Source organism: Urocampus carinirostris, chromosome 2 (assembly GCF_059441175.1).
Source record: "Urocampus carinirostris isolate Australia breed hairy pipefish chromosome 2, RoL_Ucar_1.0, whole genome shotgun sequence".
Taxonomy (NCBI): domain Eukaryota; kingdom Metazoa; phylum Chordata; class Actinopteri; order Syngnathiformes; family Syngnathidae; genus Urocampus; species Urocampus carinirostris.
The window spans coordinates 18,587,328-18,615,160 of record NC_142350.1 but is presented as its reverse complement, the minus strand read 5'-3'; the positions used below and the strand labels follow the sequence as shown (position 1 = coordinate 18,615,160).

The 27,833-nt window shown below is 40.2% G+C and overlaps 1 protein-coding gene across 3 annotated transcripts; it reads right to left on the bottom strand.

Annotated features, from left to right (window-relative positions):
• Nucleotides 1–460: 460 nt before the first annotated feature.
• On the bottom strand, nt 461–27,400 carry tbxta (T-box transcription factor Ta). 3 transcript variants are annotated; one of them, XM_088329191.1, is made up of 9 exons: nt 27,346–27,400; nt 9,506–9,844; nt 8,467–8,731; nt 6,482–6,616; nt 6,346–6,407; nt 5,413–5,474; nt 5,162–5,335; nt 2,194–2,314; nt 461–950 (listed from the first exon to the last, which is right to left on the bottom strand). In XM_088329191.1, the coding sequence occupies exons 1-9, from the start codon at nt 27,366–27,368 to the stop codon at nt 698–700; spliced, it is 1,434 nt and encodes a 477-aa protein (XP_088185317.1). In that variant the 5' UTR covers nt 27,369–27,400; the 3' UTR covers nt 461–697. The 3 variants fall into 3 exon arrangements, with proteins under 3 accessions (XP_088185317.1, XP_088185319.1, XP_088185318.1); XM_088329193.1 differs by lacking the exon at nt 27,346–27,400 and adding an exon at nt 21,362–21,477 and having other exon boundaries at nt 9,506–9,710; XM_088329192.1 differs by lacking the exon at nt 27,346–27,400 and adding an exon at nt 21,362–21,476.
• Between the last annotated feature and the right edge of the window lie 433 nt (nt 27,401–27,833).

Genomic DNA, 27,833 nt, shown 5'->3' with positions numbered 1-27,833 from the left:
TAAGTTCAAAGAGCACTTATGCTTTTTGTACCACTGCGCCTGTGGGCTTTTATCTTACCTTTATTAGAGCTGTTTGCGGTAGAACACGTTCGGTGGGAGGAATGGGCTTGGGGGGAGTTGCTAGAGAGGGACAACATGCTCGTCCCCAAAGGTTTTATTTTTATTTATCAGAGGAGCATGAAAATGGTGAAAATAAGAAAAAGGCCTGCTTTAAGTAGAGTCCAAACGCCGACCCAAACATCAAGAAAGAATAAAAAAGAAACGTTGTTTGGAACGCGTCCCAAAAAAATGCAGGTACTTTCACACGCATCGTGAATGAGCTGACCGTGGCTGCTACGATGACACAAGCCAGGAGATGGCGACAGAGAGTAACACAGTTCCGAATCGTGCTCGGCTTTTTTCATGCAGACCTTTCCCGAGTTGAGTTAATCCTTCCCGTTAAACGAGAGCAAAAGTCATGTTGGAATAAACATTGTTTTTAATTTATTATTAAATGACATAAATAGCAACTGGGGATGATTTCAAGTACAAATAGTTACGTACTGTACATGTGCATAGGAGGGGGGAGGTAGGCCCCACCCCCCCCTTGCGATGAAGGCACTTAAATCCAAAAAAGTTGACATGGAACAAGCGAGTTAATTTAAATCTATTTACAAAGATATACACTTAAACGTTAGCGTCAAGGAACTGCACACATTTAGTAGCTTTGGGCCACGGGCGTCCAGGAGGCCGTCAGCCGGGCGATGGAGCTCTCGAACTGGGCGTCGCCCACCTCGCCCAGGCCCGGGTCGTACATGCTCGATGGCGAGGAAACGGGTAGAGAGGACGTCAGGCCCGTGTAGGAGGATCCCCTCAGGAATTGCGAGGTCAGACCGCCCGGGATCGAACCCGACGCCGAGCCGGACGGGGTGAGGGTGGTGCCCGCCACCGACCACAAACTGGGGTACTGACTAAAGGAACACACAAATATAGGTTTAGTGTGAGTGTTTCTGTGGAAAAATGGAATCGAACAAACGGGTCCGTTACCGTGACTAGTTACTCCTTTACCTAGCGCGTTACTTTGAAAGTTAACTAGTTAGGAATTACCGTATATACCTGCATTGAAGCCCACCACCTAAAACTGCTTAAAAGTAGCCACATAGTCATGGAAGAAAACATGTACATCTTGAGAGCTTGCAAACAAACACTTGGAGACACTCCATACCCATTTTTTCTATGGCAGGGGTGTCAATCCCATTTGCGCTCCGGGGCCACAAGGTAGAGAGAAAACTCTCACAGGTTCCACACTAGTACTTTAAAAAAGAGAGAGAGCGGGAAGAAAGAGCTTGAGAGAGACAGACAGCTAGAGAAAACAAGAGAGAAAGATACAGAGACCAAGAGAGAGAAAGAAATCTGTGTAGAAAGATCAAGATCTATGTATTATAGAGGGAGAAAGAAAGGGAGAGAGAGAGAGAAAGAGAGAGAGAGAAGGGAAAAGAAAGACAGAAATAAATAAGAGAGAGAAATAGAGAGAGTATAAGAAAGGCAGAAAGAAAGATCAAAAGAAAGACAAACAGGAAGAGAAAGAAAGAAAAAAGAGAGAAAGAGAAAAAAGAAAGCCACAAAGAGAGAAAAGAAAGAGAAATATAGAGAAAAGAGAAAGAAAGAAAGAAAGAAAGAAAGAAAGAAAGAAAGAAAGAAAGAAAGAAAGAAAGAAAGGGAGACCAAGAGAAAAAGAAAGAGATGAAGAAAAAGAGAAAATGAGAACAAAAAGGAAAAGAGGGAGGGAGCAAAAGAAAGAAAGGGAGCCAGTGAGAAAAAGAAAGAAAGGGACAAAGAGATAGAGAAAAGGGGAAAGAGCAAGAAAGAAAGAGTGAGAAAGGGAAAGAAATACAGCGGCAGTCGCTCAGGGAGCTGGTGCTGGGCTTCTGCGACATCCAGCTCATTTTTCTCTCGTGCTTCTCTCGGCGTTGTTCAGATTCAATCCGGGCCACGTCTGGCCACATGTTTGACACGTACACCTTTTCTTCTATTCCTTTTCTAACGCGTCTATTTGACGCAGATTTAGGTAGTCTGCCCCAATGCAGGTATATCCAGTATTTTGAGAGGAACGCGTTACTTTGGGGGGCGGCAACGCGTTACCTTATAAAGGAAGTCACTAGTAACTGGTAACTCCAGCCGTTTTGTTTCCGGGGAGCGATGGGGTCTTCTTACCTGGAGTTGGAGGCGGAATTGCTGGAGTGGGCTAGCGTCCCCATTCCCGTCGAGTTCTGCAAAGCGGACCAACCGTCGTGGCTCGGCGGCAGGGGAGCCGAGCTGTTGTCTACGTAGTTGTCTGCGTTCGGCGATACAAATCAAATTCAATGGAAAATAATGTATTATATTAATATAATATCATATCATCTATAATATACCCATTATAAATGAAGTAGAAGCGTAAACTGCGTCGGATTTCGACGAAAAATACAGCAGCACTCCTGTATACGAGCACCCAGTCATTTCAGTGAATAAGTGTAGTTTACGTTTTGACCGCTAGGAAGCACTGTGACCTTGGTTAAGGACCAGGGGTTCTCCAAGCTTTGACAAACAGATCTATTTTTGTTACTAGTTAGCGCAAAGGGAGTCCATTTTGTTTTCTAAAATAGTATTACTCTAGTGGGATTTTTGGAGTATCTCTGTAGTATTTCTGTAGCAGGGTTTTCGTGTCATAGTATTACTGTAGTAATATTTTTGGAGTATCTCTGTAGTGTTTTTTATAGTATTTCTGTAGCAGTATTTTCCGTAGTGTTTTCGTACTATTACAATGGTAGTATTTTTGTGGTAATTCTTTAGTAGTCTTGTAATATTTCTGTAGTAGTGGGTTTTTGTGTGTTATAGTGTTACTGTAGTAGTATTTTTGGAGTATCCCTGTAGTGTTTTTGTATTATTTCCATACTGGTATTTTTGTAGTAATTATTTAGTAGTTTTTGTAATATTTATGTACTGGTATTTTTGTGTTATAGTGTTACTCTAGTATTATTTTTGGAGTACCTCTAATATTTTTGGAGTATTTCCATACTAGCAGTTTTGTAATATTTCTTTAGTTGTGTTTTTGTGTTATAGTATAACTGTAATAATGTTTTTAGAGCATTTCTAGTATTTTTGTAGTAATTCTGTAATAGTATTTTTGTAATATTTATTTAGTAGTTTTGTAATATTTCTGTAGTAGTGTTTTTGTGTTATAGTATTACTGTAGCACTATTTTTGGAGTATCTCTAGTATTTTTGTAGTATTTCTGTACTAGTATTTTTGTAATATTTCTTTAGTAGTTTTGTAATATTTCTTTCGTAGTGTTTTTGTGTTATAGTATTACTGTAATATTATTTATAGAGCATCTCTAGTATTTTTGTAATATTTCCCTACTAGTATTTTTGTAGTAATTCTTTAGTAGGTTTTTTTGGAGTATTTCTGCAGTAGTATGATTGTACTATTTCTATTGTATTTCTGTAGTATTATGTAGTTTTTCATCAGTACAATTTTTGTAGTATTTCTGTGATATTTTTGTAGAATTACTGTAGTTTATTTTTGTAGTTATTTGTAGTATTTTTTTCAGTAGTATTTTTGTATTTATGCAGTATTTTTGATATTTCCATTTTTTAAGTATTTCTGTAGTAGTATTTTTTTATAATTGTAGTGGTATTGTTGTAGTATTTCTGTCAAAGTAACTTTCTAGTATTTCCAGGGAAGTACTATTGTAGTATTTCTGTCGTATTTTTGTTGTAGTATTGAAGTTGTGTTTGTTAGTTTTTTTGAAGTATTTCTGGAGTGGTATTTTTGTATTATACTATTATTTTAGTGGTATTTTTTAGTAGTTCTGTCAAAGTAATTGTGTAGTATTTCCATAGTAGTATTTTTGTAGCGTTTCTGTACTAGTATTTTTGTATTATACGATTATTTTAGTGATATTTGTGTAGTCCTTCTGTCAAAGTAATTGTGTAGTATTTCCATAGTAGTATTTTTGTAGCGTTTCTGTACTAGTATTTTTGTATTATACGATTATTTTAGTGGTATTTGTGTAGTCCTTCTGTCAAAGTAATTGTGTAGTATTTCCATAGAAGTACTTTTGTAGTATTTTTGTTTTATTACTGTAAATGTATTTTTGTAGTTACTTGTAGTTCTTCTGCAGTAGTGCTTGTTAGTATTTCCGTAGTATTTCTTGGTATTTCCATCGTAGTATTTTATATGATAGTATCACTGTAGTGGTCATTTTGTTGTATTTCCATAGCAGTAATTTTGTAGTGTTTCTGTACTAATTGTTTTGCATTTTTGTAGCACTTTTTAATATCACTGTAGTGTTATTATTATTTCTGTTCTAATATTTTGTAGTAGTATTTCTGTATTATAGCATGAGTGTAGTAGTATTTTCGAAAATAATTTTCGATAGTAAATATGACAAAAATGAATAGTATTATGATATATTAGGACGCAGTATTTAATCACCAAATTTCATATTTAGTTTTGTAGTGATTTTGTTTTTGCTGTAGACACAAAAAGTGATAATGGGAACAAAGTTAGCATAAAAAACAAATTAACTTTTTTTCTAATTAATAGTACGTTATTATATATATATATATATATATATATATATATATATATATATATATATATATATATATATATATATATATATATATATATATATATATATATATATATATATATATATATATATAGAATAGAATAGAACAGAATATGCCTTTATTGTCATTGTTACTATATTTTGACCATTTTGGTTTGACAGGCCGGGTGAAAAAGGGAAACAGGCCGCCCCTGAGTTTAAGTAACATTAATTTTAAAGGTTGTTGTGCATCATATGAAGTGTCCTTTAAAAAGTTGAACATTTTCTCTACTAAATATGTGTTAACAATGCCAAACTGAGTTCAAAAAGCCTTTATATATTTGTTTCCCACTGCGCTTTGATCTTACTTTTAGCGACGCTATTCAGGACTTGCAACACATTGGGTAGAAGGAAAGATGTGTCTTATTTAGCATCCACCGAGATGCTTTTGGGAGGATGTGAACGGATCGACTGGTTTTGAATGATTTCAAATGAGGAAAATTTGCTCGGGGTACGAGCAATGGGAGCTACGAGCTAAGCCCTTAATGAAGAAGTATAACTGTATGAAATAGTTAAGGGTCTTACTGGTAGTGGAGGCGCGGTGGGGGTAGTGGCTGGGGTAGGGACTCGTCCGGTGGGTTCTCAGACCGGAATAGCGCTCGCAGTACGAGCCGGACGAGTGACCCGCTGTGCCGCTGAACTGCGGCGGGCTGCTGCTGGGGCAAATGGGATTCTGGCCCGGGAGGAACCAACCTCCGACTGTAGGATTAAACGGCAGCACGTCAAATTGAGTCGATTTATTGGTTTATTTTTCGTTTTGAACTCTGAAAACTCACGTTGGGAGTAACTTGACTGTTGGCTGTCCACCCCGTGGTCGGGGATGTCCTTGTGATCACTCCTGGAATACAAAACACTGTTTTGGTTAGGGAAGGGGTCTCAAACTCCATTTACCCGGGGGCCCACATCAGGTTTTTCACAAGAGAACCCTCATGTCTGGGCTGTCAAACTCATTTGCGCTCGGGGGCCACATGGTGGAAAAAAACATTCTTTCGTGGGCCGGACTAGTAGATTTAGGAGAAAGAGAGAGAGCGAGAGAGAGCGAGAGAGAGAAAGGGAGAGAGAGATAGAGCGAAAGAAAGAAAGAAACAAAGAAAGAAAAAAGGAAAGAGAAGAAAGAAAAGAAACAGAAAGAAAGAGAGGGATGAAGAAGGAAAGATGAGAGAAAGAAAGGGAGAGAGGGGAGGCCAAAGGAAGAGCAAAAGAAAGAAAAAGGAAAGACAAAAAAAGAAATAAAAAAGACAAAAAGGGAAAGAAAGAAGAAAGACAAAAAAGAGAGCAAGAGAAACAAAGAGAGAAATAGAGAGAAAGAGAGTTAAAGAGAGGAAGAGAAGGAAAGAGTGACAACAAATAGAGACTAAATAAAGAGAGAGTCAGAGAGAGAAAATAAAATGAGAAATACAGAGAAAGAGAAAATTTGAGAGAGATAGACAAAGGAATGCAAAGAGAGTGAAAAAGAGAGAGGGAGAGAATGAAAAAGGAAAGGAGAAAACAAAAGAGAGAACTACCGGAGACAAATGAGAGAAGGCAAGAGAAATAAGAGAAAGAAATAGGAAGAATAAGAGAGAGAGAGAGAAAGAGAAAGAAAGAGGTTTTAAAAAACAAGAAGGAAGGAAAAAAGAAAGAAAGAAAGAGAGGGAAAGCGTGGAAGAGAGGAGAGAAAATTATACTGTACATACATATATGCGTCGTTTTCTGACCCCTGGTCTTACCTTTCTTTGGCGTCCAGGAATGCCTTGGCAAAGGGGTTGTGCTTTATCTTCAAGGCTGTAATCTGACAAAGGAATTTTTTTAAATACAATTTTCTTTTTAAATAGTATTTTTAATCAGGCTTTACTTGGGACAGACCTCTTCATTTTGGTAAGCGGTGACAGCGATGAACTGTGTCTCTGGGAAAGATTGGCTGCTGATCATCTTCTGGATGCCGCCCACTTTCACGATATGTATCCGAGGTTCGTATTTGTGCAAGGAGTTGAGCATAATCTGCAACATTTTCAAGACAAGTTTCAATCACACATAAAATAGTTTGCCTATTTTTCTCGCTTTTCTTCCCGGCGGGGTTCTTCAATTGCTCGCCTTATTAATGATTCCACTTCCTATAACTGTCATTTCATACCAGAGGTGTCAAACTCATTTTAACTCGAGGGCCACATGGTAGAAGAAACATTTTCACGGGGCCCGGACTAGCAGATAAATCGAAAAAAGAAAGAGAGAGAGGGAGAGAGAGAGAGAGAGAGAGAAGGTAACTAACAGAAGAGAGAGAGAGAACAAGTGGGACAAAAGAAAGAAAAAGAAAGAAAGAAAAAAAGGGAGAAAGAAAGGGATAAAAAAAGGTATTGCAAGAGAAAGAAAAAAAGAACAAACAAGAGACAACAAGAAAGAGAGAGAGAGAGAGGGAGAGAGAGAGGTACTAATGTAGTAGTATTTCTGTATAGTTCTCCTGTCATAGTAATTATAAACCATTTTTTCTTTTCAGAATGAAATCAAGATAGTAAACTGTATTAGGTTCCTGTTTATAAGAATAGAATAGAATAGAATAGAATAGAATATACCTTTATTGTCATTGTTACAAAATGGGTTAACATATTGTGACAACGAAATTGGGCATGACACTCCAGGTTCACACATTCACAGTGAGGTGAAAAAGCCAAGAAGATAAAGGAACAGAGAAGATAAGGGTATAAAACAAGGAGGATAAGGTTATAGTTATAATTTACACAATATTTACACAAGAAATGTTGGCATGTAGGACGTTACATACAGTTGGTATCGTAATACAGTTAGCACTATATTTGACATTTAATTTTGAAGTAATTTTGTAGTTTTGTTGTTGTATTTATCTAGTAGTATTTGGGTAGTATTACTTTAGTATATTTGAAGTATTTTTCACTTTTCCGAATTAGAGCAAAATAATACATTAGGTCCCTGTTTTTAAGCACTAAATTTGACATTTAGTTTTGTTGTTATTGTGTACTTTTTGTTGTATTACTGTAGTACTGCTTTTGTAGTATTACTGTAGTAGTGTCTCTGTAGTAGTATTTCTTGTGTGTTATAGTATTACCGTAGTAGTACTTTTGAAAAAAAATTCAGAATGAAATACTTCATTTTTCCGAATTAGAGCAAAATAATTCATTAGGTCCCTGTTTTTAGCACTAAATTTGGTATTTACTTTTGTAGAAATTGTGTAGTTTTTGTGGTATTTATGTAGTAGTATTTTTGTAGTAGTACTGTAGTCGTATTTCTGTATTATAGTATAAATGTAGTAGTATTTTTGAAATAGTTTATCTTTTAAGATTGAAAGCAAAAAATAGATTAGGTCCCTGTTTAACGCACTAAATTTGATACATAGTAATTGTGCAGTTTTTGTAGTTTTTCTGTAAAGTACTGTAGTCGTATTAATGTATTGTCGTATTACTGTAGGTATTTTGTTTTTCAAATAAACATAGGAAGGTTTGGAAGTTAAAAAACAACTGAAAGCAGTCTCAAATGTTTAACGAATTAATAATAAATGAATGAAAAAAAAACTTTATCTCGAACATAAGAAAAAAACAATAACAAAACAAAAAGTCAAAAACCCCTAAACAATGTTTACGAAGCATACGCTAAACTTACTTTTTCCTAAAAATCATGCCCTTATATTTAAAGCCAAGCTAGCATTTTTTGTAGTTTTACCTATTTTTCATAATATAGTAGATCCAAGGAAGTAGCCTTTTTGTGAATAACGTTTCAGGTTAACAGCTGGGACGGGCTCCACCAGCCCCACGACCCTAGTGAGGATAAGCGGAGCAAAAAATGGATGGATGGATTCAGATGAACAGGTGTGGGTCCCTTACCTGGCCCCCGCCGTTGAGTTTGTTGGAGAGCTTGACTTTACTGAAGGAAACGGGCGCTTTCATCCAATGGGCCCCGAAATTGGGCGAATCCGGGTGGATGTACACGCAACTCGGGCTTTGCGGTTCGGGCTTGCCGCCTGGAACCCATTCGCCGTTGACGTACTTCCAGCGATTGTTGTCCGCCGCTACGAAATCCAGAAGAACCGAATACATTGCGTTCGGGTCCAGGCCGCTCACGCTGGCCCTTAGCACCGGGAACATGCGCCTAGGGAGGAAACAATGAAACGCACGGATGATTTTCCTTTTTAATAAGATCCGTGACTCTAAATAGACGATAAGTACTATTCATTTTTGTCATGTTTACTATCGAAATGGGGTTACAACGCGAGGAAACAAGTGTGCGTTAAAGTGGTCCCCTATCTCACTCTCAAAATGGGTTTACAAACGTGCGTAAAAGTTGCCTCTTACCTTAAGTTTTAAAATGAGTTTACAAAGCGTGGAAACATTTGTACGTAATAATTGCCCCCTACCTTACTAACAAAATCGGTTTACAAAACGTGCGTAAAAGATACCTTCTACCTAAGTGTTAAAAATAGTTTACAAAGCGAGGAGACAAGCATGCGTAAAAGTTGGCCCCTATCTTACTATCAAAACAGGTTACCATAGCGAGGAAACGTGCCTGCGTAACGGGTGTTCCCTACCCTACACAACCTCTAGTCAAAATGAAGTGAGGAAATAACAGTGCGTTGATTCTCCCTACCATACTATTTATACGACTTTACAAAGCGAGTAAACAGGCGTGCGTAAAAGTTGCCCCCTACCATACTATCAGAGTGGGTTTACAAAACTGGTGTAAGCATTCTCCCTGCTCATGATCAAAATGGGTTTATAACGTGACGAAACAAGCGAGCGTAGAAGTTTCCCCCTACGTTACTCTTAAAAATGGGTTTACAGAGCGAGGGAACAAGCGTGCGTAAAAGTTTCCCCCACCATAGGACCAAAATAGGTGAAGAAAGCGTGCGTAAAAGTTGTCCCCTACCGTCCCGTTTTGGTGACGATCATCTCGTTGGTTAACTCCTTGAACTTGTTCCACAATTCCGCGTCCTCCAGAGAGAGTTGAATATCCCTCTCGGATGCGTCCCCTTTCTCGCTTCCCTTCTGGAACTCGCTCTCCACGGCGCTCAGCAGATGCTCAAGCCGCTGGTCCGGGTTGGAGGAAGACGAGGAGGACGAGCTCATATTTCCTGTCGGGAAAGACGCTTGTGCGCACTGAATGACCACACGCGCGAGCATCCATCGTTTTAAGGGCCCCCGGGGGCCAGCGGAGGAGGGGATCTGAAGAGGCGTGGTTAAGGGCTCGCCCACATCGGCCTCTCGTCTAGACCAAGGGTTGGGAATCTTAGACTCAAAGAGCCGCGAAAGCAAAATATTTTGATTTTTTTGGGGAGAGCCATAACATATATTTGAAGACCAATTTAGACAAACCCACTCTGCAGACAAAAGCTAAATCTTCACCACACTTCATTTCACCGTGTGACATTTGATGATTTGATCAAATCTCTGGAATAATGATAATACCAGAGCCTGTGTCCCCGTATCGACAATTATACCCCTTAAACGTCTGCAGTTTCTCAAAAGCTTTGAGGCTCATTTCGAGCATTATGCTTATCTTAAATAATGGTTTCAAAGCATGAGTTATTATGTAAAATGGTCACAAAATACAGCAAAGGAGAAGTATACGGATGTATTTAGCGTGCAGAGATCCGCCCACCTGTTTAAATGGCTCTGGGTGCTTGGTAGTTTTTTTTCCCAGGTTTTTTTTGGGTGTTTATAGTTTGCTCTGTGAGTTTTCATCATACATTGTCTCAACAGTGAACATAGATTGTTGAATGAGCTTTCATATAAATGATTCCTTAGAGACGTACAAATGGTAAATGGTCTGCATTTATATCGCGCTTTTCAAGTCAATGAAGACCTCCCAAAGCGCTTTACAATGTGCTTCACACTTACCCATTCACACACACACTCACACACCAATAGCGAGTCAGCCATGCAAGGCGCCTACCTGCTTATTAGGGGCATTAGGGATTCAGTGTCTTGCCCAAGGACACTTCGACATATAACACGGAGGAGTTGGGAATCGAACCTGCGATCTCTTGATCCACGTACAGGCAAAACAGGGTCTGTTGGTGTAACACTGTTAGTGTTAACTGCCTTTGAAATGTTACACTATATATTTTGGACTGTACCAAATGTAATACGCAAGAGAGGATTACTATGATACTTGTTTTATATCCAAGCCAGTTTTATTGATGAAAACAATCATATCTAAATCGCGAATAATACGTTCCCAACCCCTTTGCTCCAGACCAGTGTTTCTCAACTGTTGGGTCGGGATCCAAAAGTAGGTCCCGGGCGTTTTCCCTGGCAAGATATTGCTAGGAAACACATTTTTAACTGAGGGCCAATGACATTCCTTAACAGTGGATGGTGATAATGCCCTGCAAACGTGAGTTGACACCTGTTATCCGTTTGTTTACACATGTTGAGCATGGCGAAACCCAGATACTGTAGTCTGTTTATCGCAGGTAAAGGGGACCAGAATCTCCCGTTAGAGAAAAATCCACAAAGTAACCTACCCCTGTTTTAACACATACTCTGCAGGTCTCCGCTTGCAGCAAAAGTTGCCTGAAGATAATGGATCGCGACCACGGGGGTGCCGTTCATTTTAAGCGGAAAGAACTGGAAAAAAGGGCTGCCACACATGACACCATTTTGCTTTTCCATCACCCACTCTCAATCATGGATAATGGATCGCGGCAGTGCAGTTCACTTTTTGGTGGAGAGCAGAACAGACGACCCTCCCAAATGTTTCCATTTTTTATTTTATGCTTTTTCATTGCACATTGCATTTAAAGCATTTTGGATTCAATTAAAAATGTAGCTAGTTGAGCACGGAAGGGATTTTTTCTAATTTAATAAATACAAATGTACTAATTTTCATACTGTAACCCTTAACTTGTTATTTCTCGTTGACAATTTTCTCGTATTGCACCTTGTAATTACGGTGGCACCCCAAGAAAGACCAGAAGAAACACTGCTCTAGACTACTGTTTCTCAACTAGTGGTTTGGGACCCAAAACTGGGACCTGGACCCATTTTTGTGGGTCGCGGGCTTTTGCCTTGGCAAAATAATGCTATGAAGAAGTAAAAAAACGCAGGGTCAATCACAGTAGCTGGCGATAATGCCTTGCTCGATCTCTTCTTCCTTTGAGAATTGTGTTTGAGAAAGACCACAACTCATTTTATTGTGTTTTTGTTGGTTTCATTTCCTTTTTCTTTTATTGTGTGGCAATTTTAAATCAGTTTTAGGGGGTTGTATATAGGCGATGTAGGCTTATTTGCCAGTGTATACGGTACTCGAAGTACTTTTTGTTTTGCTGGACATTTTGTTCTTTGAAAAAAGGTGAGCATATTGTACGATACATGCAATCCTTTCAATTCATACATTTCAGAAGTGGAAATGGTTTCTTATTTAGGTCGCAGCTTGTAATTAGGGTGCAATGGTTGGTTTTGAAGTCAGAACCAGTTAAGAACCACTGCTCTAGACTCTGCAATCCTGTATTTTCTCAAACGAATACATCCGATATAATAACCTCACAATGCAGAGATCCTTTGAGAAAAGTGCACATTTCCACGCTCGGGTTGTAGCGTAAGTTTTTTGGCGCTTTCACAACAGAAACGGTGTGAAGCTTGCCCGATTTAGTGAGCGGGTAAGGCCGACACGTAAGACAAAGGAAGGGGAAGCAAGCCGAGAGAGTGTTGCCTTTGAACTCGGTTGTATATTTGCAAATAGTGCTAATCTTTTGTTTTCCCAAATCCACATGGGAGAGAAGCAAGGAGGAAAGGGGGGAGAGTGGGGGTCTGTGTTTACTGAACTCGGGCCATTAGTGCTTCGGCCTGCAAGTCATGTGTGCATTTGCATAATGTGCCTGCATCCATGTAAGCATCAGGCCTTACGCTAATATGCAACATTACATATTACTTATAAAGCAGCGGTGTCAATTGAGCTCAGGGGCCACATGGTAGAAAATAATACACTCACGGGGGCCAGACTAGTAGATGTGCGAAAAACAAAGATAAAGCAAGAAAGAGAAGGAGAAAAGAGAGAGAGGAACGGAAATAGAGAGAACGAGAGAAAAAAGAGCGGTAAAAAAGGAGATAAAGTGAAAGAGACAAAAACAAAAGAGAGCGTGAAAGTAAATGAAAGTAAAAGAAAGAGATGGAAAAGAGAGAGAAAGGAAAGAGAAAGAAAGAGATGGAAAGAGAGAGATGGCAAAAAAAGCTGGAAAAAGAGAGCGGGAGAATGTGGAACGTAAAGAGAGAAAGAGTGAAAGAGACAAAGGGAATGAGGGAGGGAGACAGAAAAAAAGAAAAAGAACGAAAAAGAAAGGAAGGGATCAGAGTGGAAAAAGATAAAAAGAGAGAAAAAATAGGGAGGGAAAGAGAGACAATAAAATATAAAAGGAGAAGGGAGAAGAAAGAGAAGACAAGAGAGAAACAGAAGAGTAAAACATTAAGATAGAGAGAAAGAGAGACAGACAGAGAAAAAAAAGAGACAAAAAGGAGAAAGAGCGTGAGTGATAGAGAGACCAAAACAGAAAATGAGAAAGGGAGGAAATGGAGAGAGAAAGAGAGAAGAGAGTGATAAAAAGGGGAGCAGGAGAGAGAGAAAGATATAGAGAAAGAGAGAGAGAGAGAGAGGGGGAGAGAGCAAAATAGAGAGAAAGAGAGAATCAGAGACAGAGACAGAAAGCGGGAACAAAATAGAGAGAAAGAGAGAATCAGAGACAGAGACAGAAAAAGGGAAATTGAAGAAAAAGAGATAAAGAGAGACGAAAGAGAGGGATAATGAAAGAAATAAAAATAGAGAAGAAAGAGAGAAAAAGAGAAAGAAGAAATAGAGTAAAAGACAGAGAAGAAAGAGAATAGAGATAGATAAGAGAAAGAGATATAGAGACAAAGAGAGAGAAAGAGATAAAGAGACAAAGAGAGAGAAAGAGAATGACAGAGAAAGAAAGAAGAGAGGGATAAAGAAAGAGAGCAGGAGAGAGAGAAAGAGACAGAGAGAGGTGGAAAGAGAAAAAAAACCGCTACTTTACTGCACCACTTTCTTCACTTCTACAGAGGCCGTAAAAGTAAAGGGAACCTCTCACACCTTCACATCCCATGTCCCCTTTTTAGCCCAAATCCCCCCTCCATGGTTCTCTCTACTCATACTTTGTGTGTTTTGATGACTTGACAGGAAAATAATAGTAAAGTATCACACAAGCAAACACGTACTGATTTATGTCAAGCCTGAGTAACATGTTGCCGTGGCAACAAAGCAACATCTCGGAAGAAGGGTGTGAAAAATACAGTCCACAGGCTGGTTCAGGCCCGCCAAGGGACTGAATACGGCACGCCAGGCAACACTAAGAGAAGCACAAGAAAAAACGATGAGCTGCACCATAGCAAAAAATGACCTGCAATTTTAAATATATACACTGGATTTCGCAAAAGTCTTCAGGCTTTCCAATTCTTGTGTTTCTCAGCACTTTTCAATAAGTTTTGATACATTCAGAGCCTTTTAATACTTTTCAGTACATGGTTCACTTTTTAACATTATTTAGAGTTATTCATTACTTTTGATCATATTTAGTACTTTCTTTTCATGTTTCAGTACATTTTTCAGTGTTTTAGTACTGTTCAATATTTTTTCATACATCTGAGTACTTATATTTCTCGTACTTTTTAGTATTTTTTTTCCAACATTTTATATTGTACTAACTAATAAAAAAGAAAAGCAGATGTTGCAATATATTGTCCCCCTTTGAGCTAATACTTTGTACAACCTCTTTTTGCTGCAATCACAGCCAAGAGGGTTTTTGGGTATGTCTCTAGTTTTGCACATCTTAAAACCGAAATATTTGCCCATTCTTCTTTACAAAACAGCTCAATTTCCTTAAGGTTTGATGGTAATTTTTTGTGCACAGCGTTTTTTAGATCTTTCCACAAATGCTCTACTGGACTGAAGCCTGAACTTTGACAGGGCTATTCCACCACCATTATATTATTGGTTTTAAACCATTCCATTGTAGATTTTGCTTTATGTTGAGGGTCATTATCCTATTGAAAGGTAAACCTGTGCGTCATTCTCTGGTCTCTTGCAGACTCTAACAGATTTTTGGCCAAAATCCCCCCTGTATTTGGTATTATCCAATTTCCCATCAACTCTTATGATCTTCTCAGTCCCTATTGAAGAAAAGCAAGCCTAGATCATGATGCTCCCACCACCATGTCTGACAGTGGGGATGGTGTTTTAGGGTGATGTGGAGGTTAACTCTTACAACAAACTTAATGCTTTGCATTCTGCCCAGAAGTTCAATTTTGGTCTCTTCTGATCAGAGCATCTTGTTCCACATGTTATTTGTGCTTCCCATGAGGCTTCTTTCAAACACCAAACAGGCCTTTTTAATCTTTCAGAAAGGGCTTTCTTCTTGCCACTCTTGCATAAAGGATAGATTTATGCAGCTACAGATTTATGCAATACAGTACTTTTACTCGTATTTATTTAATTAATAATGTTCAATTTTATTTTTATTCTGTGAAATTCCAGAATGGGTTACTTGATTGTGGCTTTCTGGATTTGTTTTTCTTTTAGGCACTCCTGCGTCTTTTTTCTGTTACAAACTGACACTTGCCCCTCATCAGAGAAGGGAAAGGTTATTGGCCATTACATGAAAAAGTTCGATGGCCCCTCTCCGAAATGTTTTTTCTTCATCGGTAATAGTCCGATTGTCCCTCTCCGATAATGTTTTCGCCGTGTGAAAGTTTTTTCTGGCGGTTAGCTTGCGGTGCAGTGAGGGTTAAAGGGACGCGGAGTCTCGGGCTAGCAGATTCAGCAGCACCTTGGTGCGAAATATTGCAAAGGTCTGCTGCTTGACAAAGAGACACTCATAAGCGTGCATATTTTCCACACGACTTTGCCGGCCGCCGCAAATAAATCAGTTTGGCCGGTGGGATGAGTCAGGACCCTCAAACATACGGCCCGCGGCCCTGACCCGCCCTGTCGGATGACTCTATCTGGCCCGTTATATATTTCCAGAGTTGGGTAGGGTTACTTTAACTTGATTACTTTCAATTACTTTTGGATTACTCCAATACCAAATATGCTAATAAAAGACAAAAGAAACTAAATATGAATAAAATGACTCAATTTTGTGCAGGCTTGGGGAGTATCGGAACACATGGAATGGCAAAAATGATGTTGGCAAGCTTTATTTTCATTTTGTTTCTGTCGCATTTTATGTTAGTTTTGCCGGAGATCAAAGAGATCAAAGCCAGGAGAGAAAGCTTACCACGTGTTGTGAGTCATCATTTTATTCATATTTAGTTTATTTTGTCTTTTATTAGCATATTTGGTATTGGAGTAATCCAAAAGTAATTGAAAGTAATCCAGTTAAAGTAACCCAACCCAACCCTGTATATTTCTGAGCACGGTTTTACCCTGATTATAGTGAAACGTGAAAACATGTGACGTGGAAACCTTTTTGGAGTATTTGTCTAACACATAAAAGTACTGTACCTCATAAACATTTTTTTTTACAAATATCTTATGCACTGTCAAATTATAATTTAAAAAAATGATTTTCCTGTTCTCTCGCGCCGTTTTCAAATTTATAGACCCCATCCAGTTCAGTTTAAATGATAGAGGGTGTGTGTGAGAGAGAGAGAGTTAGATAGTGAAAGAGACTTGGAAAGAGAGAAAAAAGCAAAAGAAAAAGGTGAAGAGGTAAAGAGAAAGATAGAGCAAGATATAAAAACAGAGGGAGAGATAGAGAAAGCGAGAGAAAGAGAGCAAATAAGAGAGAGATAAAGAGAGCAGGATACAGGGAGAGATTAAGAAAGAATAAAATTGGAAAATACAAAAGAGAGAGATATAAAGGGAGACAACATGAGAGAGAGGAGAGACAAAGAGAGTAAAATGAATGAGAAAGAAAAGGAAAAAGAGTAAATAAGAGAATGAGAACGAGTGAGATAGAGAAAAATAAAGAGAGTGTAAAAAGAGAAAGAGAAAAAGTGATAGAGAGAGAGATTAAGAAAGAGACAATACAAATGGAGAGCAAGAAAGAGAGCAAGAGAAAGAGAGAGAATGAAATAAAGCTCCAGTTTATTTGCGGAGTGGTTCCTCCACTTCACTTTACATGTTTCTTTGCCACCGTCATGTTACCGTGATGCATTTGTCTTCCAATTTTGTCCTACAGAAAGGATATATTTTCCCATTATTATAATTTTTTTTAAAAGTGCCATTTAAAAAAAGATCCATTTAAGTGAAGCTGTGGTTGAGGGCTATAAATGTCAAAGATCCATTTTGGTTTGGCTGCCTTTTATGGCTATAGAAATCAAAGATCATTTTGAGCTAGGCTGCCATTGACGGCTATAAATGTCAAAAATCCATTTTAGCTAGGCTGCTATCGGCAGCTAGAGGCGTCAAAGATCTGTTTTAGCTAGGCTGCCATTGACGGCTGTGAATATCAAAGATCCATTTTAGTCCGGCTGCCATCGACAGCTATAGGCGCCAAGCATCCAGTCAAACCAGGCTGCCATTGATGGCTACAGATGTCAAAGATCCATTGAACTAGGATGCCATTGAAAGAGTTAATAAAATTGTTGACTGTGACAAGAAGCCAAGGAAATCACAATGACGCGTGATGCGTATTGAGCTGCCAGCGCTTTCGTCTGTTGCGTTTGCGTTTCCACTTCAAGTTCAGGAAATCTAAACTTAAGTCTTCTTATCTCTTTCAAAGGGATAAAAAGAATTAGCGGGGCCAGCAATTAGCCCCCGTTGGCCCCCGCCGACCCCATCTTGGGACCCCTGCGGTGGGGGGCCCCGGGTACTTTTGCCATGCTAACGATTTCGGCCTCGACTTTTTTTTGACACCGCTGAAAAAACAAGCTTGTGTCAAAGCGTTGATGAACGATTCCAATTATTATTAATTCATATTAATTTTTTTGGGGGGACACTTGTATTATGTCAGGGGTGCGAAACATGCAGCCAACGAACTGGTCGGGTCCGCTGAGTGTTTTAATCTGGTCTGCTGGTCAATGAGAAGTACAAGAGAAAAATGACAGTTTGAAATATGTCCGCTGAATGTCACCCAAGCTGGCTACCACTCACAAAGATAATGGAGCTGTGTCTCTGTCTCTCGCTTTCCTACTATCTTGCTTTTTTTTATCTTTCTCTCTCTTTTTGTCTCTATCTCTTTTTTCTCTTTTAGTACCTCTTTAAATATTTCCTCCTGTCTCTCTCTTTGTCTAATTCTCTACCTTGTTTCTTTCTTATTCTTTCTCTATTATTTTCTCTTTTTTATTTCTTTTTCCTTTTTCTCTCTCTATATCTATGTCTCTCTCTTCTCTCTTTCTGTCTTTCATTCTTTCTAATATTCATTTATCTCCCTTTTCTCTTTCATTGTCTCTCTCTCTTTTTACCGTCTCTCTTTCCTCTCTTTCTTTCTATCTTTCTCTTTCTTTCTTTTTCTCATTTTCTCTCTGTCTCTCTCTTTACTTCTTTTTTCTCCCTTTCTTTATCCCTCTATCTCTCTTCATCTCTCTGCTTTCCTTGCTCCTCCTCTCTTTCCTCTCTCTGCCCCCTCTCTCTTTCTCTCTTTCTTTATCTTTAATCTACTAGTGTGGCCCCTGTGAGAGTGATTTTTTTCTATTACGTGGCCCCTGAGCTAAATTTAGTTTAACACCTCTGGCTTAGAGACTTTTTGTGCTGTCGAACACACCGGTTTAGATCTTCAATGTCTTGGCAGTTTCTCGCATGGAATAGCTTTTATTTCTTCGAACCAGAATAGACTGTCGAGTTTCACAGGCAAGTTCTCTTTTTCTGGCCATTCAGAAAGTTGAATCACACCCAAAAACGTGATGCTCCAGATACTTGACGAGCTCAAAGGAAGGTCACTTTATAGGTTCTCTGACCAGCTTAACTGTTTTCAGCATAATTCATAATTGCACAAGGGTTTTCTAATCATTCGTTAACCTTATGTCGCAATTAGTAAACACAATGTACTACTGTGTTAGGACACTCAAGTGCTGGTGGCTGGAAATGGGCCTCTATACACATATGTAGAAATGCCTTTTTTTAACAATATCAATGAAAACTTTCAAGTTATTTTCATTCAGAAAAAAAGTGTGCTTTTCATAGTGACCCCAAACTGTACATTATGAAAAATATATGCGCTTATTTATGGGCGCATTTTGGGCTCTGTTGTTGCCCCTGCTGCTGTTGCCTGATGTAAATATGAGCAGCTGAGGTCAGCAGACACCCTTGTGTGAGAAAACACAGCTAAGTCACCCCCTTCAGTTCCCCCCTTCAGCCTTGTGAGCTCACATATTTTCAGGGGGTTTAGTGACGCAAGGTTCCAAGGAAGACATGGGCAAATATTAGCAAATATTAATCACCTGTAGACTTTTATATCAGAAATGATGGGAATTTCGCCTCTTTTTCCAGAAGATGCTCTTTCGGCTCGGACTGACGCACAAATTTCAATGACGATTCAAATATATGACAAGGAGGATCCTCAAATAAGCAAAGATAACGCAATTCCCGTGTTTTCTAATTCAGGGAACTCTAAATCCATGGGTCTGGTTTTTCGAAGTTCAGGAGTACACTATCAGGAGAAAAGGAGCAATCCAAGTCCTACCGTGACCTTGATGTGGTGCTCTATGCGAATCTGATCCTTGTTGGATACCTAGCCTTGGAAAAAAGCCCAAAGAAATCTATTCCGTCTTTTTGTAAGGGGGGGGGGGGGGGGGGGGATTCCTCGTAGCCCAAGTTCCACAAATTTCCACAGAAATCAGGCAAGTCAATTAACAATAAAAAAACAATCAACAGATACTTCAAATATTAAAAGGAGATCTCAAATTCGATTTAAATGTTACAATCTATTACCATGATTAATGTTTTCTTTGTGCATCAAAGCAAGTTTTTAATACTTCAAAGATAAACGCAAACAAACTCGCAGAAACCCGTCGAGTTCGGGTTTTTTCATCCTAAAATTCCAAACCATGTGGTGTTAAAAATTGCTATATTGCTATGATACTCATCTACTCTACTGAGACAGCCCTGATTAAGGTAACCAATGATCTTCTACTGGCACTTCTTCGCTTTTGCTGCTGCTGGACCTTAGGGCTGCTTTTGACACTGTGGACCATATTATCGCCCTGCATTTGGCTGGCAACCAGTTCAGGGTGTCCCCTGCCCACTTCCCGATGATTGCTGGGATGGGCGCCAGCACCCCCGCGACCCTACTGAGGATAAGCGGTGCAGCTGATGAGATGAGATGAGACCATAATATCTTACTAGAACGGTTGGAAAAATGGATTGGTCTCTCAGGAACCGTCCTCTCATGGTTCAGATCCTACCTCTCAGATAAGACGCACTGTGTTAAATATGGCGAAATGACATCTGAGCCCTTTAGTGTTACCTGTGGTGTTCCGCAGGTTTCAGTACTTGGCCCCCTTCTTTTCAGCATATATATGCTTCCATTAGGTGATATTATTCACAAGTATAATATCAGTTTCCATTGCTACGCAGATGACACTCGACTACATCTTCCGTTGGACGAATCTGCCACACTAAGTTGTGGGAATTTGGAGGCTTGCCTCACTAACTCTGAAAAGACCGAAATGCTAGTGTTTGGTCCATCTAAATGCCGTGACCTGTTCTAAAAAACTGCTGTGAACATTGACAAATGTCATATCACCAAGAGTGACTCAGTTAAAAATTTAGGTGTCATATTTGACCCCGATCTGTCCGTTCAAACACACGTGAAGAAAATTACTAGACCCGCTTTCTTCAATCTTCGCAACATTGCTAATATTCGCCCCATGCTGTCTCCGTCGTATGCGGAGATTATAACTCACGCATTGGTTACTTCCCGACTCGATTTCTGTAATGTACTACTCTCCGGTCTCCCGAAGTCCAAGATTCTGCAGCTAGTACAAAATGCTGCAGCGAGGCTTTAATCAAGACAAGAAAATTTGATCACATTACCCCGATTTTAGCTAACCTGCATTGGCTTCCAGTTAGCTTAAGATGTGATTTTAAGGTTCTCTTGGTATTATACAAATCATGCATGGACTTTCTCCCTCATATCTTTCAGATTTCATTTCCCCCTATGTTCCGGTCCGGAGCCTTCGTTCTGTAAGCACTGGTCTACTAGTGATCCCAAGAGCCAAGAAGAGATCCGCAGGTTCGAGAGCGTTCTCCATCCGGGCCCCGGTGCTGTGGAATGCTCTTCCCCCTGAGATTCGATCTGCAACCTCAGTGGAAATGTTTAAATCTAGGCTTAAAACACACTTACTCTATTCTATAGCTTATGAATTACCTAGATTTCATGTTGACAATATCTGTGCATTATTTGTTATTGCAACATTCATTGCAGCCTGGTCATTCTGAAAGGGGGATTACCACATGTGCGGTTCCTTCTCAAGGTTTTTTAATTTTCCTCATGTTGAGGTTTTTGAGTTTTTCCTTGCCCTCATGTAGGTTTGAGATCAGGGGATGGTGTAATATTAGTCTGTGGTTTGCAATCTTCTGTGGTCTGTGCATCCCTTTGAGACTCTTTGTGATTAAGGGCTATACAAATAAAAATGACTTGACCTGACTACTCTGGCGTGAATTTTCTGCCTGCAGTGAGCAATGACAGAAGACTGGCTATCGGCACTCGCCATGATGACTATGATGTATTTTATTTGTTTCTAATCCAGCGCATTCCAAATCCATAGGTCTGGTTTCTCAAAGTTCAGGAGTACACAATTAAGAGAAAATGAATGATCCAATCCCTACCGTGACCTTGATGTGGAGCTCTATGATGAATCAGATCCTTGTCGTCTTCCTGGTCTGGGTAGCTCGCCAATTGGATCACCGAGATTTCCAATCAACCAAGTGATTTAGGAAATTTCATAGGTGGGAAAAAACTCCCCTGGATCTGTTTTTTTGTTCTTTGTAAATTGCACTATCACCGGGTGGAGTCAAAATGAAGGTTTTTTTTTAACAGGAGAGATTTGGAGAGATTTGGTTTTCCAAGCAATGTCTTGGTAATAATTGCTCTCGATAATTTCGGCTATTGTATCTTGGCTACGCTGTGTGTCCTGCCTGCAGCGAGCAAAGAGGAAAGACATACTGAAGGCACTCGCTTTGATGTCTTTTTTCAAAACTTTAATGAATGACAAATCGTTGTTCGTTATTTAAAATCATGTATTTTGTTTGATAGTTAAGTTATACGATCCAATATTCACCACAAAGTGTTTCCTATCAAATGAAATTTCAAAATATCTGGCATTTTAGCAGGGGTTACACTTATGCGGACGCAGTCGCGGCCGACGTCTCATTTCAATTGTGCATTTAGCAAAGGTGAGGACGAGCCGCCAGAAGGCGACGGGTCGCAAGTCGCACATATTGTGAGTAAATAACATTGAGCGCCACTGCCTTCATCATTCTTCATCCTTTCACACGTACTGTTTGTCAGCGGAAAGTGGTCTTTTGATCCCATCCACAATACCTCCTCCCACAACATCCTCACATCACATAATCCAATTTGTGGTACATTACAGGGAGTGCAGAATTATTAGGCAAGTTGTATTTTTGAGGATTAATTTTATTATTGAACAACAACCATGTTCTTAATGAACCCAAAAGTCTCATTAATATCAAAGCTGAATATTTTGGAAGTTGGAGTGGGGCTTTTTTAGTTTTAGCTATTTTAGGAGGATATCTGTGTGTGCAGGTGACTATTACTGTGCATAATTATTAGGCAACTTAACAAAAAACAAATGTATACCCATTTCAATTATTTATTTTCATCAGGGAAACCAATATAACAGCTCAACATTCACAAACATACATTTCTGACATTCAAAAACAAAACGAAAACAAATCAGTGACCAATATAGCCACCTTTCTTTGCAAGGACACTTATTTTTCCCCCCATTTTATTAACACTCCACTTATTGAAACATGAATATTTTGTTTGTTTGTTTGTTTGTACATGATTCAATTGTTTGTTTGTTTGTACATGATTCAATTGTTTGTTTGTTTGTACATGATTCAAATTGAATCTTTTCTTCCGGCGCCGTCACGAATGGCAGCCACTCCAGCAGCTCCCGTGTTATTTTCGATTGTTCTCGATTGTTCTCAGCTCAGGGATGCTGCTGGAAATGTGAATTTCCCTTCGGGGATGAACAAAGTATCTATCTATCTATCTATCTATCTATCTATCTATCAAAAGCCTGCCATCCATGGATTCTGTCAGTGCTTTGATCTGTTCACGATCAACATTGCGTGCAGCAGCAACCACAGCCTCCCAGACACTGTTCAGAGAGGTGTACTGTTTTCCCTCCTTGTAAATCTCACATTTGATGAGGGACCACAGGTTCTCTATGGGGTTCAGATCAGGTGAACAAGGAGGCCATGTCATCAGTTTTTCTTCTTTTAGACCCTTTCTTGCCAGCCACGCTGTGGAGTACTTGGATGCATGTGATGGAGCGTTGTCCTGCATGAAAATCATGTTTTTCTTGAAGGATGCGGACTTCTTCCTGTACCACTGCTTGAAGAAGGTGTCTTCCAGAAACTGGCAGTAGGACTGGGAGTTGAGCTTGAGTCCATCCTCAACTCGAAAAGGCCCCACAAGCTCATCTTTGATGATACCAGCCTATACCAGTACCCCACCTCCACCTTGCTGGCGTCTGAGGCGGACTGGAGCTCTCTGCCCTTTACCGATCCAGCCACGGGCCCATCCATCTGGCCCATCAAGACTCACTCTCATTTCATCAGTCCATAAAAACTTAGAAAAATCCGTCTTGAGATTTTTCTTGGCCCAGTCTTGACGTTTCAGCTTGTGTGTCTTGTTCAGTGGTGGTCGTTTTTCAGCCTTTCTTACCTTGGCCATGTCTCTGAGTACTGCACTCCTTGTGCTTTTGGACACTCCAGTGATGTTGCAGCGCTGAAATATGGCAAAACTGGTGGCAAGTGGCATCTTGGCAGCTGTACGCTTGACTTTTCTCAGTTCACGGGCAGTTATTTTGCGCCTTGGTTTTTCTACACGCTTCTTGCGACCCTGTTGACTATTTTGAATGTAACGCTTGATTGTTCGATGATCACGCTTCAGAAGCTTGGCAATTTTAAGAGTGCTGCATCCCTCTGCATCTTGACTTTTCAGAGCCTGTCAAGTCCCTCTTCTGACCCATTTTGGCAAAGGAAAGGAAGTTGCCTAATAATTATGCACACCTGATATAGGGTGTTGATGTCATTAGACCACACCCCTTCTCATTACAGAGATGCACATCACCTGATATGCTTAATTGGTAGTAGGCTTTCAAGCCTATACAGCTTGGAGTAAGACAACATGCATAAAGAGGATGATGTGGTCAAAATACTCATTTGCCTAATAATTCTGCACTCCCTGTACAGCGCCCTGAAAAAGTATTTGCCTGTCCTGTGTTTTTTTTTTTTTTTGCATATTTATCACTCACCAATTGTAATATCACACAGAAACAATCCAAAATGCAGTTTTGAAATGTTGATGCCATTTGGTAAGACACAGAAAAAGAGAACTTGCCCAATGTAAAAAGTAATTGTCCCCTGGACCTAATAGAAAATCGGGTCACCTTTGGCAGTGATAACAGAAATCAAACATTTACCATAATTGTCTTTCACAATGCTATGTAGGAATTTTGGCCCACTCTTCTTTGCTATATTGGAGGGTCTTCTTGTCACGGTTGCCATGGCGCCCAATCGGTCCCAGCCGTGTGGCACCAGGTTCTGTCACGGTTGCCACGGCGCCCAATTGGCCCCGCCCATGGACACCTGCTGAAACGCCTTGACAGATTGCTCACTGGGAGTACTTAAACGCGGTCCTTTGAGCCGTTAGTTGTGAGAGCGTCTGCAAGATCCTGTTAAACTCTGTGTGAAATTCCTAGTTCTGTGAATTTGCCTGTGTTTGATCCTGTTTTATTTTTGGCCTGATCTGACCTGATTTTGACAACTCTTTTGTTCAGATTTCAATCCACTTCCGCGACCATTGGTCCCCGGATCGAGTGTGCGCGCATTCCTCCTCTCCCTAATAAACTGTGAGTAAGTTACGCGATTGGGTTCTCAATTCCTGTTTCCCGCCCTGGTTCGTGACACTTCTAGCATGAATTGCCTGTGTAAGGTCAAACAAACATCAGTCCTTGATTGGATTTAAAACCTGACTTTGACTTGGCCACTCCAGAACCGTAATTTTGTCTTTTAAAGCCATTTAGAGGCAAACCTGCTGGTGTGTTTTGGATCCTGGTCCTGCTGCATGATCCAAGTGCACTTGAGTTGGAGGCCATAAACTGATGGCTGGATGTTCACCTTCCAGATCATCTGGTAAACACCAGAATTTATTATCTCGTCAACCACGGCAAGTTGTCCTGTTCTTGAGGCAGAAAAGCAGCCTAGTTAAGGTCAGTGCTCATGACGCCACTATAAGAAAGACATTGAACAGAAATGGCATCCATGAGAGTGTTCCCGGGTGAAAAACACCTCTGTTGCAAAAAAATACAAAGAGTCATCTAACATTTACCAAAAAGCATCTTGATTATCCTCAAGACTTTTGAAGAAACTGACGTAAAAATGGCGCACCGCATTTGACAAAAATAACATGATGCCAACAGTAAAGCATGGTGAATGCAGTGTGATTGTTTGGGGTTGCTTTGCTGCTTTAGGACCAGTGGTTGATGCAATAATGAATTCTGGTGTTTACCAGAAGATCCTGAAGGAGAACATCCGGCTATCAGTTAATGCCCTCAAACTTAACCGCTCTTGGATCATGCAGGAGGACAACCATCTGAAAGACACCAGCAAGACCACATCTGGCTAGCTAAAAAGAAAACCCTCCAATATGGCATATTTGAAACAATTTTGCAAAGAACAGTGGGCCAGATTCCTCTGCAATATAAATGATCATAAACGTTTAATTTCTTTTATTGCTGCCAAAGGTGGCCCAACTCCCTACTAGGTTCAGGAGGCTTTTACCTTTCACATAGGGCCAGATGGTTTTTGATTTTTTGTGTGATTTAATAACATTTCAAAACTGCTTTTCTTTTTGCATTGTCTCTGTGTGATGTTAAAATTGCTTTGATGATCCGAAACCTTTGTGAGTGAGAAATCTGCAAAAAACCCCCACAGAATTTAGCACAGAGGCAAATACTTTTTCACGGCACTCTATATGTAAGAGCGAGTATGCTTTACTTCTCAAACGGCCTCTTATCATGATCGCCCCATTAGTCCTTTTTTCCAAGAAGTAGTGTCTAACAGGGCCGTAGCAAGGGGGTGTGGCTTTGGGTCGGTAGTTTTTTTTTTGCACAGGGTTTTGCAGAGCCCACCATAAAGCGGAGGAGGTAAACAAAGGGGGCGGGCCTGCTTTTACTGCCTTCCCACGCCAGCTGATTGAAAAGTGTTACCTGGAATATGGCGACCGGTCCCCCTCAGCACCCCCCTTAGCCAATGTGAATGCAGGCACGGGGTCCCCAGGTGTACAAACAGCAAACAGAGGGGCCACATCAAAGGCACTCATTAAAAGACAATAGATGTAAGACACCCTTCCCTACCCCTGCACCCTCATGAGCTCCATGTATTGCCCTCTCCTATTCAAGTGCATTCAATTAATAAAAAACACTCTCTAAACCAGGCCTCGCTAAACTACGGCCCGTGGGCCTTATCGAACCCGCCACTCCGGCTCACGAGACGATGCCGAGAGAAGCATAGGAAGAAAGAATGAGCTGCTTCTTGTCAAACGATGTGCAGTTTAAAATAATGTCCACAAAAGCTAAGTGTCGCCAGTGCTGGGAATAATGTACGTAACGGCGTTATTTTTTCAGTAACAGGGTAATCTAACTCATTCCTTTTTCTGCCGTTACAATGCCATTATCGTTGCTGACGAAACGCCAATGGCCGCAGGTCCCCCTTGGCACACCTGGCGCTGTTTTAAGCGTCACGGTTTTCCGCTCCCCCTCGAGTTGTTCTATTTCACGTATATCGGATCCTGTCACCATTCAAAATGGCGACTAGCATATAGTTAGAAAGCGATTAGGAATACAGCATTTACTCAAAGCTGAAAGAAAATGCGTATGAGGGCTGAGTTTTGACAGCACCCGACTCGTGTCGTCTGCGAACGAAACGTCTCTATAAGCCGCCTCTTGGAAGGGAACGAAGGGAGCCGGCTCCCCAGCAATCAACAGCTGGTTTCCTCCGAGACGCCTTTTTTCTCTCGTGATTGGTCATTTTTGGGGGGGGATTCCGTGATGTTGACATTAAATTTCTTGAGCACAAAAAGGTTAAAATTGTTGGTAGATTAATACTTATTTTTAGTTATATTTCTCATCTCAATAAGTTTATATACAAATGTAGTTTATTCTTTTTGTACTGTTTTATCTGTTTTTCCTCTTGTTTCAGAGTTAATTTTTAGCCTGAAATATGTCAATATGTCAAAAAGCTCTTGGGGGGCCAATTCTTTTGCAAGTCACTGTATCTCTGATTGGCGCCCTTGAAAAAGTGTCAGGACGAGAGCGACCTGGTGTTCTCCTCTTTGATGGATGGAACGCCTCTTTGTAGTGGAGGCCTGGAGATGGCTTGTTAGTCAGTAAAAGTCAGGGCCTTAAATGGCCTCCTTTAACAGGAAGCAGTTTACACGGTGACGCTCAACCTGCCCTCAGCCCCTCTATTGTACCCCCCGCCCCCTCCGACACCCAGGGACCCCGTGTCCCCACTTCATTAGCATTTCCATAAGAAAGGACGAGTAATTGCACCTTTTCTTCCGCTGGCCCTTCATCTCCAACCGGCTCCTCGCTCGCTTCCTTCTTTTCCTTTCAGGCAGACGCTCGTGCTCTGGAAAAAGTCGAGAAATGAGTACTAGAGAAGAAGTGGAAATAAAAAATTAACGTCTTGTAACAATCTTTGATTTTCATATGAGTGGTCTACGTTTTCTCAACTGGCGGGTCAGGATACAAAAGTGGGTCACACGCCTTTTCTTTGACGAAATACAAGGGGTTCGTACAGGTGCTTGAAATCCTCGAAATTTAATGTTGTGTTTCCAAAGCTTGCAAAGGGCGTAAATGCTTGAAATTGTTGGCATGTTTCCCAACAAGTCTGTTTGAAATGATACCAACAGCTTGGATTAGTTTGTACGTCATTGTCCTGTATAGCGTTATCGCCCCCTACGGGACAGGTGCATGATACACATAAACAGGGCACTAAGAAACGTGTCTTAGTGCTAAGATAGTATTTCTCATTTATA

Excerpts from the sequence above, each read along its gene's own strand:
- tbxta (XM_088329191.1), bottom strand. The coding sequence starts at position 27,368 with ATGAAGGGCCAGCGGAAGAAAAG. Across the intron at positions 6,617-8,466 it reads AACTCAACGGCGGGGGCCAG|ATTATGCTCAACTCCTTGCA; the intron begins GTAAGGGACCCA and ends AAAATGTTGCAG. Across the intron at positions 6,408-6,481 it reads CCGCTTACCAAAATGAAGAG|ATTACAGCCTTGAAGATAAA; the intron begins GTCTGTCCCAAG and ends TTCCTTTGTCAG.